We start from the raw sequence: 18,419 nt of genomic DNA on the forward strand, positions 1-18,419 counted from the left end.
CTTTCCCGGTGCTTTTTACCTGATCAAGAAAAAGAAAAGACAGCAATTAACCAAAAAGGACAGAACATAACAAAGGCTAAAATAATTTTGCACATATTGAAATTACACTCACCATGGCCTCGATGGATTTACTGCTGGTCTCTCCTGAATGTGCCAAAAAAAAAGACAGAGAAACAAATGTTACTATTCTCCTCTAAAAACACTATAAATTAAGATTATAAGAGGTTGCCAAAATTGGTATCATAATTTAGAGTCAATATGTTTGATAATTTTAATCATTTCAAGATTCACATTAAATTTGTATGCTTGAAATTGACTGGTTCTGAATATTCTGCATATGCATATTATTCTGCTTTTTGTAAATGTTTGCAGTTTGCATGTACCTACCTCTAAGACCATGTAAACGATGTTTCTTGGCTGCAGATATTTCTGGAGGCATGCCACTAGTATTATCAATCCCAGTACCTATATATATTATTCATCCAAAGCATATTAATATTAAACTAACACACAGAAGTAACAAAATGATTTCTGGTTTGGTGGAGTTGGCGTGACAAAGATGTCATAGGTTCAATGGTTCATTCAACATAATTAATAACTAATTACTAATTACTAATAATTACTAATTAACATTGGCTATTTCAGATTTAAAAAAATAAAATAAAGACACTTATAGAAGAAAAACAAGAGGAAGAGTTGTTTTAGGCTATTTCAGATTAATAACTAATTACTAATTAACAAAGATGATTTTTGCAAAATAAAACTCATAAGAAACGTTAAGGGGAAGAGTTGCACCTTCAATAGCCGTGAAATAGGCTTCACGAGACACAGCTTGAACTGCTCCAATCTAAAAATAAGAGATTTAAAATGGCATTGGAACATAATATATATATATATATATATATATATATATATATATATAACTTCACATGAAAATGATAAAAAATAAAAATTAAATAACTAACTGCTATAGTACACATGCATCCAGTCCAATCCAATCCAATCATATAATACTAATGGCCCTTTATTTTAAAATTTCTCTACAAATATTGTGAGATGTGATTGAAGTTATATGTAAAAAAGTGATACACCAAGAATAATAATAATGGATACAAATAAAATTGGTATAAAAACATACCCCAGCAGCTTTGACAAAACTCTCCGCTATGCGGTTAACAAGAGGATGGCCAAAGTCGAAGATTCCACCTTTATTAAAAGTACTAAGTTCATCAAGAAGAGAACGAGTTTCCAAGTTGCTGCTGCTATTCATCTTAACTACACAAAACAAACCCTTTCTATTTTGCTCTCAATGAAACACCCAAACACAGACACAGAAAAATAAGTAACAAAACAAAAGGAGTTACATTACAAACAAAATAACCGACTATAGAATTCGATTAGTGCTTTGGAGAACACGTGTTTCATTGACACACACGTGTATGTTCCTAAACAACGTGGATCAGGAGTTAGTGGCAACCCATTTTGTTTGCAACTTCAGTGCGTGAGAGAGAACTACTTTTAATTGCAAGTTAAGTGAGACCGAGTCTTTTTCCATCCACGATCCAAATCAAACCGATTTTCATGTGTAATGTTCAAAATCACGCAACTCCTTCAAAAATTAAATACATACAATATCCGATTATGCTCTAAAATATTTTATGCAAACAAAATATAAGTAACATTCTGATATAAATAAATAATAATGAAAATTATACCAACTAGTTTTTTTTTGTTTGCAAAAACTATACAAAGTAGTTGAATTGCATGCGAATTTATAGGATTTAACTTGTATATGCAACATTTCTACGTACACATTCAATAACATTTCACAATATAGATATATTTTTGTAGATATTTTAAGAACAAACTTAACAGAGTCATATCATATTGTAATTTGACTGTGATGTGTACGTCAAAAAGTTACAAATTAATCTCAAGTTAAGTTGAAGTAGTTATGATGCGACTCTTCCATGAATAAAATTAATGACATTAAGCGTGATAGGTCAATTTTTATTGTATTTATTATTATTATTATTATTATTATTATTATTATTATTATTATTATTATTGTATTAAATTTTGTATTTTATGTTAAATGGTAAATTTGCTAACCTTTTATGAAATTTAAACATTGATTTATTTCAATTTTTGACATAAAATTTAAATATGATGTCATATAAAATTAAATTTTCTAAAAAATTATTAGATATCAAAATAAAATGTAATCACAATAGTCTATTAACATTGTTAAACTATTAACTTATCATTACATAATCTTATATCACTCATAACTTAAATGGCCTATTAACATTGTTAAACTATTAACTTATCATTACGTAATTTTATATCACTCAAAGCTTAAATAGCGTAGATTTTAAGTAAAGATTATATTTAAATTATGTTATACTTAACATATCTTAACAAAATATTCTTATTTTTGTAAGATTAAGCGTGTGATTGGATTTAAATTTACAAACGGCTACTTTATTCAACCTCATTTTGCATACGAATATTTGAAAAAAAAATTGTGTCGTCTAAGTAAAATTCTGAAAAGAAAACATATGCAGTACGAAAGTATACATCCAAAAGCCTTTGTAGCATTTCAGAAATGTGAGTTTAAAAGAAAGTAACGATTTTTTTATTTTAGAACTGGGGTGATCAAATTGGTAATAGGCCCAACACATTACGACATTTATGCAATAGCTGTTAATGGTGCTTCGAGAGTTTTTAGCTTTGCACTGGTTAAATATATAATTACTATAAGCCTTCAAATCTATTTCATTTTATGAACTAACCGGGTTTAGCTACAGGACTTATCGAACAAAAAATACAGCAAATATATAAATAACATTGGAAAAACACAATGACACGTACTACGATTTTTAAGCTGGTACCACAGTTAGCTCGTCAAGATTTGAAAAAATTCCTAGCATAGCAGCAAAACTGGAAAAAATAACATAACGGCACCCTAGTTTCAACTTCGAGTGGGCTGTGAGCTGTACGATACAAAAACCGAAAAGACTAACGCAAAAAAGGTAAATGTAAATCCAAATACGATGTGGAAGAACAGCACAAAGAGACCATTGCATACGCAACAGTTTCATAGAGATTTACAATGGATGACGATTCCGAATACATATGTGAAAAAATGGACCTAAAAGCTCACTGCACATTTATCCATCCCTACCAGCATCCACCACAAAAAGAAAAAAGAGAGAAGAAAAAACATAAGAAAAACCTGTATTGGGCAAAATATTGGCGCCCCCTATCATTAAGTTTAAATAACAGAAGAGGAACAATGATAAAAATATCACCTCTCATCCACACATTGGGTCCTCCGGCAAAAACTACAAAAGTAAATAAATGACCTGGAAGAGGTAAAATTTGGAGAGGAGAAAAATACAGAGTTATTGCTCAGAAAAGTTATGTAAAAGCAACAACCACTAATCTCAAAGCCCAAAATAGCAGATTGAAGAAATAGGAGCAGATCCATCCACTTTTCTGTATTAATATTCTCCCGCCTTAGTGGTGCTGTACAATACTACCTCCACACAACATGCCCCCGATGCAACGGATGACCAGAACTTACACCCTTGTAGGTAAAATTCCTTTATCACACAACGCATGCTACTTTGATAGTCAGCAACCACATAGCCACCAGCAAATTTATACGTCAAACAGAAAAACAATCTGCCTTCCTGTATGAGTGTAGATGCTTATGATCCATTTACAGCCATCTCTGGTGAAGTTTTAGGAGGAACTAGTGGACGTTCCTCGCCACCCAATTGTGTGTTATCCGTTTTTGCATGCAAACAATCAGAAAAGCTTCTAGAGGCCGAAGTATCTTGCTCTACATGGTTATCTTCAGCTCCTATGTTGCTATTATCAGAGCTGCTTCTAGAAACATTTTCACCGTCTTCCTGATTGTCTTCACTAGAGCTCATCCTCCCCTCAACTGTCCGGTCACCCATATGAATATTGATTGCAGATTTCTTACTAGGTAGCACAGCTTGGCTCAATGTTGAACACAAGGCAGCAAAAACACTATCTTTAGATTTTGAATTCTTTGGTAACTTCTGCTTCTTCACAAGTTCGGGCTCTTTATCCTTTGAAGGAAGTTTCCTTTTCATCCTGAGAGACTCCATTATCCCTTCATCTTCCTCAGATGCTTCTGGCTTCTTCTTTGGTGGTGGTTTATAATCTTCATCATCCTCGTCGTCTTCATAGTCAACCAGTGACCTTCGACTGAAAATCAAGATGAGTACATATATTATCACATATGGACTTCTAAAAAACGAACAAATAAAGTAGACAAGTATACCTTGACTGTGGATAGTTTGAAGTAACTCCATTGGAAAGAATAGGTTGTTGAGGACCTTTACGATCACGTGGAACAGATGCAGACGCTGCATCCTCCTCATCACTGATCAAATCTCCCCAAGTTCAGAGACTCCACACCAATTGCATAAAAAATAAAAAATTGTTATAGTTAAGAAAGAAGATATGCACCTGTCCTCATTAAAGTAGCGTTCTTCTTCTTCTCTCTCCACAGCACGCTCATCAATTCGTCTTCGAAGGTCCATTACCGCAGCAGCATTTGTCCCACCATTATCCACACACTGCAACCATGCATGTAAACTCAGATCTATGAACTTATGCCCAGAAAACATGCAGGTAAAAAAAATTACCTGCTCGTATTTTACTTTCAACGAGTGAATTGAAACCAAATGCTCAAATTTCACCAGCTGATCCCAAAAAGAATCCACTATGTATTTTAGCAATAATTTCAGATTCTCCTACACAATACAACATTGTCAGTGTAATATTGTTTTAGATGGGGAATTTAAGATCCACAATGAATAGTCATCAAAGTTACTTACCTTCCGGATATACTCAAAAAGTTCCAGAACAGCGGAATTGAGAAGATTGTAACGATTACCATTAGCAACAAAGGCATCTATAATTGGGCTGAGAACATTATTCCTAACGAAATAATTTATCATATGCTCATCCTGCAGGTTAAAACTTAAAATGTCAGATTTACTGCATCTAAAGTAGACAAATGAACTCTGCTGCTATATAACAAATAACATTTATTTTGATTCTTAAAATAATTGGTGGTCAAGAAAAAGAAATTGCAACAGACAAAATCTAGCTCAAAATAATGGTGTTTAAAAATATCTTAAGGGAAACAATATTTTAATTTATAACTAAGCTGTGAGGATATCAAATCACCATTCAAAATTTAAAATCATGACTCAAGAAGCTAATATTCGAATTGTGGATTGTAAACTGTATCAAATATATTTACAGTATTTCATAATAGAGGAGACTCCCCACATTAAAACACCATGCTACCAGTGAATTCGCTATTGACAAAACCGATTCCCTTATAGTAAATCATTTTTCTCTTCAACCAATTTACAATTTTCCCAAATTGCATTACAAAAATAGTGCCTGAATGTATAGACTTACATGCCGGGAGAGGACAGTTCGAACAAACCGGACAGCACTGACAACTAAGTATCTTTCTGCTCTCCGTGTCAGTAGCAAAATGTTTTCAATTGTATTATTAAGAAGAAAGTTGCACCTGAAACACAAAGGAGACATCCATGATAAAAAAATTCATGATTAACAGCATAGAATTCAATCTGATTACTGAAAAGCAAGAAGGCAATACTTTATCCTGTATGGGTGATGAAGGACACAAAAGCATAGTAATTCACATATGTTTGATAATATCTCCGGTTTTGTTCCGTGTAGAAACCGAACTCTTCGTCCAGGACCTATTGATTTGCTACTTGCATCGACAATATTTTCTGAAGGACATGACGCTATTATAACATCAATCAGTTGACCCAAATGCTTCTCAAAGAAGATGTCAATAATAGTGTCCCTCTGTCAGATGAAATTGAAGTAGTCAATAAAACATGTTCAGGAATACATATCTTACCAACATAGTAAAAGACTTCCATCTTACGTGAAACTTTAATCGACAACTTTTTCCAACAAATCAGCAGACACATTATAAAACACAAATCAATATTCAAATATTATACCTGCACAAACAAACTTAAGTATGTTGACTTCAAATGCATTGCGAGAAAAACACCTTGACTCCACATTAAGTTTTAAGTGGATAACTTTTCCAAAAATTGGTAAATAGGAGCATACTAAGAAACATAACACTGACATTCAAAAATTAATCAGCTAATTCACTCCCCAGATTTACAACTGACAAACTTGCAAAATGAGGAAAACAACCCCTCCCCGCCAAATAAAGTTTCAAGAAGCTAGCTAACTACAACATCCAAGATAGACAACGAATGACACCAGTGAAAAGGAGCAAAGTGATGTACTATTTAAAAACTAAATACAGGCCTTCTAAAAAAATGTAAATTCATAACTAATATCCAGAAATGGAACTTAAGTCAATAAATTATCGATCAAGGTTCAAGAAAAAACAGAAATAGATACCTGCGGTCCAGACAATGTGCTCGAGTCCAATAGAATGCGAATAATCTCAAGAAACTGGCAGTGCATGCTTTCTCCAAAGTCTGTTACCATTCCCTTAACCTGTACACGATAGCATGATCAATAATTACATGCAGGACTAGCCTTCCAAAAAGCATAACTAAATACATAACAGATCAACTAATAGAAGTTGGTGTTAGACTATACTGCTACATGTGTCTATTAGTGTAACAGTTGGTTCAGCTAGAATCTCTTAAATTAAGTTAGGAATGGTTATAATGGCTGTAAGCTGTAACAAATCAGTGTAGTTTTGACTGCTGCAACTGCACTTAGATCAGCCTGCCTCTAATAGAGGTAGTTTTTTTGTATAAACCCAAAGGATCTTGAAACATTGTGAGAATTGGGCCTACCCAAAGGATCTGCACCAGTTACATTTATAAATTTTGAAGCCTTCTATGAGGAAGCTAAACATCTATGGCAATGGTCTGCCTTTGCTGTTCTGTGGTGCCTTTGACAGGAAAGGAAAACTGGAATCTACAAGAGAACTTTGTGGTCCTTATACATCAATCTCTTAGACTCAATGTCCTTTCTTGGATTACATTTTATCCTCTTCATGCAGTCTAAATAACAGAAGTACTTATCTATTAAAACAATACTGCTCAGTGAATCATTTAGAAAAGATGAATGAAGCAGGAACGTAATAGGGATTTGTTCAGCAAAACAAAACCCAAAACCAAAAACAATTAACTGAATTTTCAAATCTGAGTTACTGTCAAACACAATTTAGAAGCTAATTTCAACAAACCAATCCATCTTATATTGTTTCAAACCTATTAACCCCCTTTCAATTTTCTGTAGAACCAATCGAAAATCATAATTACTTGTTGCAGTAACAGTCACAAGTCACACTACCAAAACAGTCATTGGTTTCAATCTTTAATTGCTTTCCTAATTTGGCTCTTGTATCAACCATTACCAAGATTATAATATCCCTTGCATTCAATCTTTCCGGTCATTAGTATTACCAGCACAAACTACATATCGCAAGTTCAGCACCACATATTCTACAACAGTTTGCACTTTGCAGCAAGATTTGTGACTAGCAAACCACAACAATTGACCACTGGTTTCAAAATTGCAATGTAGAGGGTGCATACACTCACACACACAGATAGGTTCATCAACAAGGTTTTTTATTTCTGTAAATTCTTTATACTGCAAATCAACCAAAAAAGAATATGACCATTTACAAACAAAAAGTTGAATATGATCCCATTTATATACAAACAGCATACCAAGAGTCCTAGAAGAGCAATTCCTTCCTGCCGAACAACGTATGATCGTAGAAGATTAGGATCCTGATTCAAAAAAAGAAGGAGGATGTCTGTTCTGCAACCATCACAATGAATTCATATTAGAATTTATTCATAAAGAAGTGTACAAACAGAACAGTCAACTGGAGTATATATAGACAACTAACAAAGAGGAAGAATCAATACCCAGTTAGCACAAGTTTCTTGTCTTCACTTTGCAGAACATCACCAACAATGTCAAAGATGCCTTCATTCATCAGATCCCTACAAACATTTAAGAATTTGAACCTACTAACTAATGGGATTCAACGAACAACCAAAATGTAGAATAAATTGCAAAAAAAGGTAATGGGGATGGATTAGGTATCAATGTTCTGAGTCAAAAGAGTGCTGTAAGAGGTCACTTATAACAGCTCCCTTCAAAAGCTATTACAGACATAACTTTTCACAATTAATATCAAAAGTTGCCTCTATCAGTTGTAGTTAATTGCTAAGTAAAAACGTCTTAATTCACAGAAAGTTAAAATAACATGATGCACACAAAATTTAAAATATTGAAATTTCCAGTAAGGCTTAGTCGAAAACATCTAATTAGGTCCATGACCACATAGGAAAGTTATGACAGACCAAGGAGAAGTGGCTCCACAGAAGGCTGCCATAAGCTCCCAAAACAAGGGGAAGAACATTAAGCAGCGGACTTTTTTATATGCCTTACCAAAATAAACAGCCAATTGAATAATGGTAACCAATGTTTAAAACATAGGACGGACAACAAGCAGCAAAACAGGTTGTGTCAAGATACCAATGTAACATACCTAAAAAGCCGAAGCTGCTGGACCATCTGTAAGCTCTTGCTTACACTACAAAACTCATACAAGAAATGGACCTGTCCATCCCACATAAGAGGCAAATTATGGTTAAAACAAGAGAGGAATCAACACACTAAGTTCTAACCATATATAACAATACAAGATAGGAAGCAATGGGGAAGCATTAACATCTAAGTTCTAACCATATATAACCAAATTATGATTCATGAACATTCAACAGGGAAGCATTAACATCTAAGTTCTAACCATATATAACAATACAAGATAGGAAGCAAAACACTAACATGCTCAATGTATGATAATTTTATAGCCTTGATTAATTGCAATGCAATTATTCATGAATCTACAAGTTACTTTGTTATGGACTTATGGTGCATCTTGATGTACATTACGTTATCAGAAGAGAATAAACTTTCAAAGACTACATATGAATACCTAATCTGTTTCCTTAAAACTAAAGGGGAAAAAATGAGACCATATGAATGCAACACTTCTTAATAAAAAATACATTCCAGAATACAAGGTTGAAGTCCATAAAGACATCGGGTCCATGGATCAAACATCACATTGGTATATGCAGTGGTCTGAATTCTGAACACCGAACAAGATGAAACTAAAGAACAAGGAAACATCTGTTAAATTCGACTGAGTTCAGGACAAAAGCATGTGCATTGTTTAATGAGTTAAAAACTGAAACAAAGGAGTATCCATAGCACATAAAAGTTGTAGTTAGCAATGATCAAGAATGTGACATAAGATAACCTATCAATTTTCTAAGTTTTGAAACAAATCAAGTGATTGGCAGAAAAGACCATAAAATCTACAGGACAGATGAGATAGCTTATTGGGAGTCTATTCTGTCAGTCAAATTTCATCAAATTGAACCAATTGCGTGTGTTCGTAAATATAAAATAAGCTAAATCTCTAGAGGGGGACAAATTTATGCTATGGAAGAACAATGTGCTGGAAATTGACAGTAGAACATTATATGTTTTTTTAAAACTGTAATTTAATTACTATTTAACCTCAGTACCATACAATTTTAGTTATTTCAAATTTCCAGTAAATAACTATAAGGGTTGTACCGATATTTAAACCATAAGGCTAAACCATCCCATTTTCGTCCCCTATTGGCTATTGACCATTAATCATCCAAATAAAGAACACACAACGTTTCTCCATTCTAATTCAATATCTCGCAAACTCCAATTATAGCCAGAGAAGCAAATGATAGGATATCTTTAACAAGACCTACCAAGTTTTTCTTTGATTCTTGAGAGGTGGTGGGTGATTTTAACCTAGCAAACAACTCCTGGATAAATGTATTGTCGTCCTTCAACATAGCAATAACCTAGAAAAAAAATAGAGCAGTCAACAATAAATGCAACACTATATTAAATGATTATTCTCTCTCTCTGATAATCAAAACTTACAAAGGCATTGTTAGCATGTATTATAGAGGTAATGGTTGCAGAAGTAGTGTCATCTAAGACTCTGGCCAAAACAACATCCTGGAAAGTGAGAAAAAAAGGTAAGTTCACATTGAAGAACCAGGGTCAGCAGAAGAAGTCTTAAAAGGAGCCAAACCTTCAAATAACCAACTCTATATGTCTGATGTATCTTCGCTAGTGCAATGGGATCTTTTATAGGTATGGCCTACAACAGAAAATAGACAATATACTATCGAGGTAAAAAATTCTGACAAAAATTATGACGCATTGTCAAAGCTACCCAGCACCTTGCAGCTCTCTAAAAATGAAAGATGGGTCGAAAAAATACCTCCTTAAAAACAACATGGTCCTTTAAGAATTCACGATGATGCTGAACACAAGTAATTTCCGGATCATCTGCATATTGCTAAAACAAGTGGTTCAGCAATCAAAAGTAGTAGAGGAAAAGAATGAAGGCATCAAAATGAAACCATCTAAATCAATGATACCTCCTAAACTGAACCCACTATTAGCAAGTAAGGAATGCTATACCACAATCAAGATATCAAAACAATTTAAATTTAAAACTAAAAACTGATAGAGAAAAGAAATATATTATTATGGAATATGGAGTAATCACTGAATGAGAAGAACTCGTCAGTCGATTGGGAAATTAATTTCTGAAGAATGCACTTACACTCAAGGGCACCGATGATGTCCACTATAAACTCTTCCTTAAAAATCCTCTCAAGAATTGGTGGACTATTGAGTAAAACTGCAAGATTACATGTCGCAGAAATAAATAAATACAAAAATGACCAAATAGGGATCCAAATAAAAATGATCTAAAAATGAATACTGACTGATCCCTTTGACGATTTTGAAAATCATGTGAAGGCCGTCCATGTTTTCCAAGTCTTCACACACCCTAAATAGCCCCATCAGCTTCCGAATAAATTCTTGCTACATTATAAACACAAATTAAAAAGGATGGATATCATATACAAAAAGAGAAAAGATCGAGTAAACACAATCTATTTGGCACTCTGCCAGATGATTGATGTGATATGTAGGCTTCCAAATATAAAAGGGAAAAGAAAACACAGCACTACTTCATCCATATTTATTTGTAGAGAAGATTTTCTAACAAAATTAACTTATGAAAAAAAAAATCAATAATTCTTGAGTCCAGTGTTATCAAATGGTGGCCATGGCGGAAAGCAGGATTTCAACAATCCACCATGGTCATTTTACACGTGATGGCGGCTATGGCGGCCAAAAATAGCGGATTTTGCCTCCACCATCGACAACAGTATGAACTTAAATGTTAACAAATCTTTCCATCATTACCACAAAAGGGACAGGTTACAATAAATATATATATATATATATATGAACATAAATGACTAACAGATCTACAACAACAGTGAGACATCAACAAGTCATGCAGAGTGAAGGTCATACCATATGAAGACAAAGTATGCACAAATACCCAAAGTTAATGTCAGCTTACATTACTTAATAGTAGCTCTGTTAGCCGTATTTGATCTGTAATGCTGCTGTCAACAACAGTCTGCAAACCAAAAAGCAAAACTGATTAAAATGAAATTGAAGTTTCATAGATAAAAGCAAATTATTTCTAACCCAAGAATAAGTCTTATAGTAAGTATTACATTACTACATTCAACAATACCCAGAATTCTTTTTATTGGATAAGAATGAGGACAAAGTCAGTATCTCAGGCACAACAGCACAATGGTTATGAAAATTCGTTTTATTAGATGACAATAAAGAGAAAATATATGCACAAACCATTAAATTACATATTTACAACAGTACAATTCAAGTAACATCACAAACAAGTTTGTATTAACACCTCTACATTCCAAATGTGCAGGATCACTAACAAATATGTTGATGAACCTACACAGAACATCCAAAACGATTTGATATTATAATTCCTGTAGTGCTCAGATTCATGGATCAAAGAAAATAATGTTATAAATTGGCTTGCAAGTTGCATTTATATTAAAAAAATGAAAGATGCTCTTCCATCCCCCCAAAATTCTTGGCTTTTTACCGGATTCTAAAATCCGGTAGTGTAGTACTCCAATCTGGTATTGAAAAATGGGATTAATGATGTTACCAGAAGCTCCAATTTGGTAGTTTTTTTGCTCATTTTGAATAAACATTGGGGGGGGTGGATGAGCAACCACCAAAAAAAATTGAGCTCGAACCCAACCTAATGGCCAAAGTGCCTTGTACAGCAATTTTTTAGTTGCTAGTGTGGTAAATCAGAGTCACAGTCGTATATGTGTATACTAGGTCTAGAATTAAAAGTGCTGAGCTGCGTAGTTAATTCTCATATTCTTCATTAGTCATAGTGACCTTTCTCTGATTCACCAGTGTATATAGGATTATAGTTTATCGAAAAATGAACAATTACGTTATGCATTTATTTCTCTTCCCCCTATTCTGTTTGCACACCTGACTGTACCTAATAGACATAATATCACTCATATGCTTTCGCCCAATATCTCAATCCTGAATCATGATGCTGAGTCATTTCTAGATGTACAATTACAATCACTGCAAACTTCACAGATGCCCATTCCTTGGAGTGAAAAGGGTACATTAAGATCTAGATTGGCTACTGTGAAAATAGACAGCTACTATATAGCCAGAGTTCTCTTAAAAATGTATTGGGCCAACCTCCTCCTTGAGCTAATTTTTGTAGTCAAGTTAAACCAAATCTATTCTCATTCTAAGATGGTTTTAGAGTCAAATGTCACGACCCTTATCTTAGGCCACCCACAAATGTCCAGTTTTGCAAACATCATGTTCTAGAAGTCATCCTAGGCATGAGGGATGTTAAGATTGCATATCAACTATGACCAAAGAACTCCATTTGATGACTTCAGTTGTCCTTCTCATTGTGTTAGTGCATTGTCCAAGTTGATTCTTGTAATTCTCACATGTTAAGGTGGGTGGGCAGTGTTCGAGTTTCAAGCCAAAAGGCCCCAAGTATAAGGGGGTGTGTCAAATGCAAAACCATTCCCATGTTTCCACCAAAAAAACATGAGATATAATATTAACATGTTCCGGTAGTTGGTTTGTGAACGCAAGATAATATAATACAGAAATGCAATCCCAAATTCAGGTTGGTTGAAGAAATCCACTCAAAAAGCTACTGACTACTTCTTGTATATAGTTTTCCTTGTCATCTCCAGAAATGAAAATATCATCCCATTTCTCGTTACTTAACCCATCCTAGCCCAACACTGAATTGAGATTGCATCAACAGCATTCCCTAGCAAGCTCTTGATGAATTTACAACACAAGGTCCAATGCAGAACATGATTCGCATAATACTCTCAAATCACCCAAACGTGAAATTATTAACAGCTGCGTGTGTCAAGAGATTCAAAATTGCTAAACCACACTATGATTATTTATCAAGAAAAAAATGTTAAAACAACAACTGCAGATGGAACCAGTGATAAGTAATGGGTTCAAATTTGAGAGGGGGGTAGTTGGCTAAATAAACCTCTCGTGTTAATGGCACTCACTCCCTAAGTAACTGAACATTTAGGACAACGTACTCTAGAAAGTAAATAAACATGTCTAAAGCAGATCCCATCTTAGATATTGATACAATTACGTACTACTCCTCCTCCCTTTCGTATGTCTCGCACAATGCTAAGTATTATAGATGTGCTTATCTTGCGCTTAACTGCAGTTTGTAAGGCTAGTTAGAATTCAACTAGAAGCCTCGCATGTATCAGTAATACCTTCATCTAACAGTGTAACTATAAATACATGTAACAACTGTAATTTTCATAATGTCAATACAGTAATATTCAGATCTATTTCCCTTCATTTTTCTTAGTTTCTCAAGCTCTATTAGAGATAGTTTCATAAATTTAATAATTGATATGGATTTTAAACTGCCATATTTTTCTGAAGTATGCATTAGAAATCATACGACTTGTTTTCAGTTAGTTTCCTATTTTCAAAGATCTATGCAAGAAACAGGAAATGAGATACAGTTTCGCAAACCAAATGAACTCTAAATCAATTGAATTCTCAGTTGCAAAAATACCGCCTTGTTTTCCCTTTGTTTCCTGTTCTCAAAGATTTATGCAAGAAACGTGAAATGAGAACAGATAACAAACAGACCATAAATAAATGAATTACTGAAGTTGTTTCAGAATTCGTGTATGGTAGGCTAAAAGCAAACAAAGCCACAGCTAATCTGACTAAAATAATTCTCAGTAATTAAGAGACAAATTGAAGAGAGATGTGATGGACATGAAATTTAATATTATAATTACACAAAAATAAAAATAAACAAACAAGGATATTAAAGCAATGCCCAAACCTTAAGAATCAAAGGGAGTGTCGATAGCTCAACAGCAGGCAACTCCCTTAACTCACTGTTAGCACTTTGAAATGGCTCATCTGATAAAAACAACAGAAAAATACAGCCACGACAGTCGGACAAAGGCTATAAATAGTAAATAGTTTGATTTGGCAAATAAAGCAAAAGTAATGGTCAAACACTGTAGTAATAATCTGATTTGACAAATACTTCGACGTAATGCTTTTGGTCAAAGAAGCAACAATTTCAAATAATATGTAAACAAATAAGTCTTTTTTGGCAAATACAAAAGCCAATTGTACCAGCAGGGGTACAGAAGAGATTAAAAATCGACATCACTTACTATTTAAAGTATTGAAATGCATATTCCTCTGCGCATTGCAAATATGATCCCTGAATGAAACAAGCATAGTAATTAAGCTCAATCCACATCAGCAGAAACAAGACTCCAATAAAAAGGGAAAAAAAACACTAGTTATTCTTTGTTACCATATGTAAGAGCATCCGCTAGGCTCTTGAAAGCTAAGCGCCAATTCTGTGGCATATTCTGGATCTCTCCATGAGATTATTGAATCTGAGGAGGAAAAGCATCCATCAACAGATAAATGCAATCAGCTCTTAAATGTTCACATTCATAGATGAATTGCAATGCCCACTACTGATATACATATATACTAATGAGAGAGAGAGAGAGAGAGTGAATAGATAGAGCGCACAAGAAGTTGCAAATTACCTTCTTGCTTCCTATAAATATCATCAGAACTGATGCGATGCAAAAGTATGGTCTCATTGTCTTCTTCGTCATAAACAAATAAGCCCAGTTCCTCTGATCGCTGCATTATAAAATATAAGATATTGTATATATTTTTAATGCAGCGAATCTCAAAGTTTGTCCAATTCAAAAATAAAAACCAGCTATAAATAAATAATATACATTGGCATACAGTAATATGCATGCTGGCCATCTATTCTATTGAATACTAGGATGTATATAAACCACGACGATTTTATCATTAGGAAGAGAGGAAGATGCAATAGTAATCAAAAATAAGAAGAAAGAAGTACTCATCGGTAAAATAAATACACTTGCTAGTCTCTACGGAAGATATGTTTTAAAAACAAATATTACAAAATTCATTATTCAAAGGACAGAGATAAAGTGTGTATTTGGTTCTACGATTGCTGAAAATTTTGGTTAAAAGTTGAATATAAAGTGATTGATTTATGTTTTGATACATTCATGTAAATATGAGTTGAACAATAAGTTTGGGGATAAAAATCATGTTTGGAGGCAAAAGTAATTCCCTAATTCTAATTCATAGCACTTGAATATGTCAAAATCAATTTTGCCTCCCACAAAAGTGAATCCAAACATGCAGTCATGGACATAAACAAAAATTAGTATGCTTTTTGAAGACATTTAAAATTATTCTTATGAAAATGAGGTAGGGAATGCAATGTAGCGTCATTCATTTCAAGTTTTTATAAAAATCTCACGGGTATTATTAATTCCCAAGAATGATACTTAACCATCATTTCTCATTTTTATTCTCAAGTTAAAGGGTAGGAAACTTACATTCCCATGAGAGTAAAAGATACTTTGTAATACAAACCATTATAACTTCCCACTCCTACCTCATTCTACAACAATTGTTCTAATTTGAATTTTTAAAATTTTAAAACCAAATAAATTTCTTATATTCCTAAGATTACTATGAATTATACCTAGTATAAGTATTCCCAGTATTTTCTACTTACTAATGATATTTCAAGGAAAATGATTTTAAACCTTGAAACGACACTTCCTGAGGGAAAGTCAAACAGATTTATGAAGTAGGCATGTCAGTCACAGATGAAAGCTTCAAACAAGGGGGAAAAAAGTATTGTCTGCTCCATAAATCAAATTGCATCATTGTATTCAGTGGACCCGTCATAAACTAATTAACCAAGTCATTATTGTCACAAATAAAAGGGCACGAAAAAATATTTACAAACCTCCAAATAATCAATAGTTACATGTCCAGTACCCTGGTCATCCCACTTTCCATCATCATTCAGACGGTACACCTTCACACGCTGAAATCCAATTAGAAGAGAGACTAAGTAAAAAGTATTCATTGATAGGTGCCTCTCAACCATCCAAAAAAAACAATGTATTCATATATGCCTATCAACCACTGATGATATCAATATGCCAGCAATAAAAACAGATTCCATGTAAGAACTCCAAAACGCCTAAAATTGTATCACAATATATGTGGGGAATGTGAGCAGGCTAACTACTTGCTCTTGTGAAAATAGCTGAAATCTAAATCATAATGTGTCAGTAGACCTCCTATTACCAAAGCCTATACGAGGCGTAGACCCAACTAACAAGGCCCAGATGTAGGTTTAAAATAGAATTAAGTTTGAACTTTGTGGGGAATTGGTTTTTATTAGGTTGTTTGGTTGGTTTGGGAGATACTAGGTTCTCTAATTCCTAGAGATTGTTTCTATATCCAGCGGGTATTGTTTGTATATTTGTGACAGTAATAATTATTCCTTGTAAGTAACCACCTCTTGGAAGTTATTCCCAGAGTATGTGTATTGCTTTATTCAATAGACAGTATCAATTCCTCAATTAATTCATAATAGAACCGGTATCTACCATAATGAATTTGATAAATTATCTATTCGTTTTACTTCAAAAAACAATGAAGAGGGAGAGGACAACACAACTGGCAGTTGCAAACAAAACCAAAACTGAAAAAGAAAAAATATCCTATGAGCCAAACGAAACAATAATGCCCTAACTTATAATTTCCCTTACACCCTAATCAGAGGAAACAAAATCAGGTGAACAAAAAGAAAGCAATCTAAAACAGAATTTACATAGCGAATAAAGAGAAGTTTATTTTACGTAGACAGAAATTGATAAACACAAAAACTGAGACACAGATCAAGCATCAACATCACAAAATTATTTTGGTCCCTTCTCTTTCTGTGAAGACTATTCAGAACCTGTCTAGTGATGGGATATTGACACCAGATAGGATAACTACTACCCTCGCTTGTAAAGGTAAGATGCATAGCCAAAATTTAAGCACTAAAAGCAGTGTTAATATTATTGAAGTTTTAGTGTAAATCCTGTTCTTACTTACAACATGTGAATTTTGAGTATTAAAAATTGCTTCATAAATGGTTAAAACCAATAACAGACCAGCCTACACAAGAAATAAGGACAGTAAAAAAGTGGTGACAATCAGGTAAAAAGTACAATTTGATCCTTCAAAGTGTGGGCAAATGTTGCATATGGGGACAAACAGTGAATTAAGGATAGTAAGTAATGAAAGACATTCTTTTATTCAAGTATTGCTTAATATAGCATGCTGCTCACAAACAAAAATGATGTGTGCATTTAGCGACCACCAAGACTTAGGGTTTGTTTGGGAAGGGGATTTCGGAGGGTTTTAGAGGGCTAAGTCTATATTTTAATATATATTTAACATTTTAAAAAATAAAATGATGTATGATCATATAACATTACAATCACACTTCAATCATTCTTAGAAAGATTTTATAGCTTGCTTAATTTCAAAAAACAAAAACAAACTCTCCCCTCCCAATCAGACCCTTACAGAACGGGAAGACTATAAATTGAACAATAACTAGTGCATTCCAAATATTAACTGTGACAGAAAGAGCATGAGCCTCCTGCTAGCCAAAAAGTGGATGAGGAGGCCTGAAGGTAATGACAGAACTGTCATCCTTAAGTTCAATATTTTAATTAAAATAACCAGAGGATAATTTCCACAAAATTAAATATGGTTAATACACCAACGAGCATATTTATATATGCCCTAGCTTGTGCAACAGAAAGAAGGAAAAAAAATAACTGAAACAAGAATGGGCCTAATGATCCTGGCTTGTGCGGGGACTAGAAGGAGGCAGGGGAAGAGAGGAGGGGGGGGGGAAATACAGAATGTTCACCCGGGGGGGGGGGGTTGGGGAG

At 33.8% G+C, this 18,419-nt stretch overlaps 2 protein-coding genes across 3 annotated transcripts in view; both read right to left on the minus strand.

The window, feature by feature from the left end:
* LOC101515154 (outer envelope pore protein 16-2, chloroplastic) overlaps positions 1 to 1,522 on the minus strand; it is a 2,527-nt gene extending 1,005 nt beyond the window's left edge. Inside the window, exons 1-5 of the mRNA XM_073370936.1 lie at positions 1,139 to 1,522; positions 796 to 847; positions 388 to 465; positions 113 to 144; positions 8 to 19 (exon numbers count right to left, since the gene is read on the minus strand). Coding sequence (XP_073227037.1) covers positions 8 to 19; positions 113 to 144; positions 388 to 465; positions 796 to 847; positions 1,139 to 1,270 — 306 coding nt within the window. The 5' untranslated portion in view covers positions 1,271 to 1,522. The remainder of the gene's footprint in view (positions 1 to 7; positions 20 to 112; positions 145 to 387; positions 466 to 795; positions 848 to 1,138) is intronic.
* Positions 1,523 to 3,059: 1,537 nt separating this feature from the next.
* Positions 3,060 to 18,419, minus strand: part of LOC101506560 (uncharacterized) — a 16,866-nt gene continuing 1,506 nt past the window's right edge. Inside the window, exons 2-24 of one of the 2 annotated variants that reach the window (XM_004508102.4) lie at positions 16,424 to 16,504; positions 15,162 to 15,261; positions 14,918 to 15,002; positions 14,772 to 14,821; positions 14,429 to 14,508; positions 11,561 to 11,620; positions 10,911 to 11,010; positions 10,745 to 10,822; positions 10,397 to 10,464; positions 10,205 to 10,273; positions 10,051 to 10,128; positions 9,873 to 9,968; positions 8,603 to 8,673; positions 7,974 to 8,051; positions 7,770 to 7,863; positions 6,478 to 6,576; positions 5,681 to 5,898; positions 5,476 to 5,590; positions 4,881 to 5,012; positions 4,689 to 4,796; positions 4,510 to 4,619; positions 4,322 to 4,423; positions 3,060 to 4,245 (exon numbers count right to left, since the gene is read on the minus strand). In XM_004508102.4, coding sequence (XP_004508159.1) covers positions 3,717 to 4,245; positions 4,322 to 4,423; positions 4,510 to 4,619; positions 4,689 to 4,796; positions 4,881 to 5,012; positions 5,476 to 5,590; positions 5,681 to 5,898; positions 6,478 to 6,576; positions 7,770 to 7,863; positions 7,974 to 8,051; positions 8,603 to 8,673; positions 9,873 to 9,968; positions 10,051 to 10,128; positions 10,205 to 10,273; positions 10,397 to 10,464; positions 10,745 to 10,822; positions 10,911 to 11,010; positions 11,561 to 11,620; positions 14,429 to 14,508; positions 14,772 to 14,821; positions 14,918 to 15,002; positions 15,162 to 15,261; positions 16,424 to 16,504 — 2,601 coding nt within the window. In that variant the 3' untranslated portion in view covers positions 3,060 to 3,716. The remainder of the gene's footprint in view (positions 4,246 to 4,321; positions 4,424 to 4,509; positions 4,620 to 4,688; positions 4,797 to 4,880; positions 5,013 to 5,475; positions 5,591 to 5,680; positions 5,899 to 6,477; positions 6,577 to 7,769; positions 7,864 to 7,973; positions 8,052 to 8,602; positions 8,674 to 9,872; positions 9,969 to 10,050; positions 10,129 to 10,204; positions 10,274 to 10,396; positions 10,465 to 10,744; positions 10,823 to 10,910; positions 11,011 to 11,560; positions 11,621 to 14,428; positions 14,509 to 14,771; positions 14,822 to 14,917; positions 15,003 to 15,161; positions 15,262 to 16,423; positions 16,505 to 18,419) is intronic. The other variant, XM_012717933.3, reaches the window with a different exon arrangement.

This window comes from Cicer arietinum, chromosome 7 (assembly GCF_000331145.2).
Source record: "Cicer arietinum cultivar CDC Frontier isolate Library 1 chromosome 7, Cicar.CDCFrontier_v2.0, whole genome shotgun sequence".
In the NCBI taxonomy this organism is placed as follows: Eukaryota; Viridiplantae; Streptophyta; class Magnoliopsida; order Fabales; family Fabaceae; genus Cicer; species Cicer arietinum.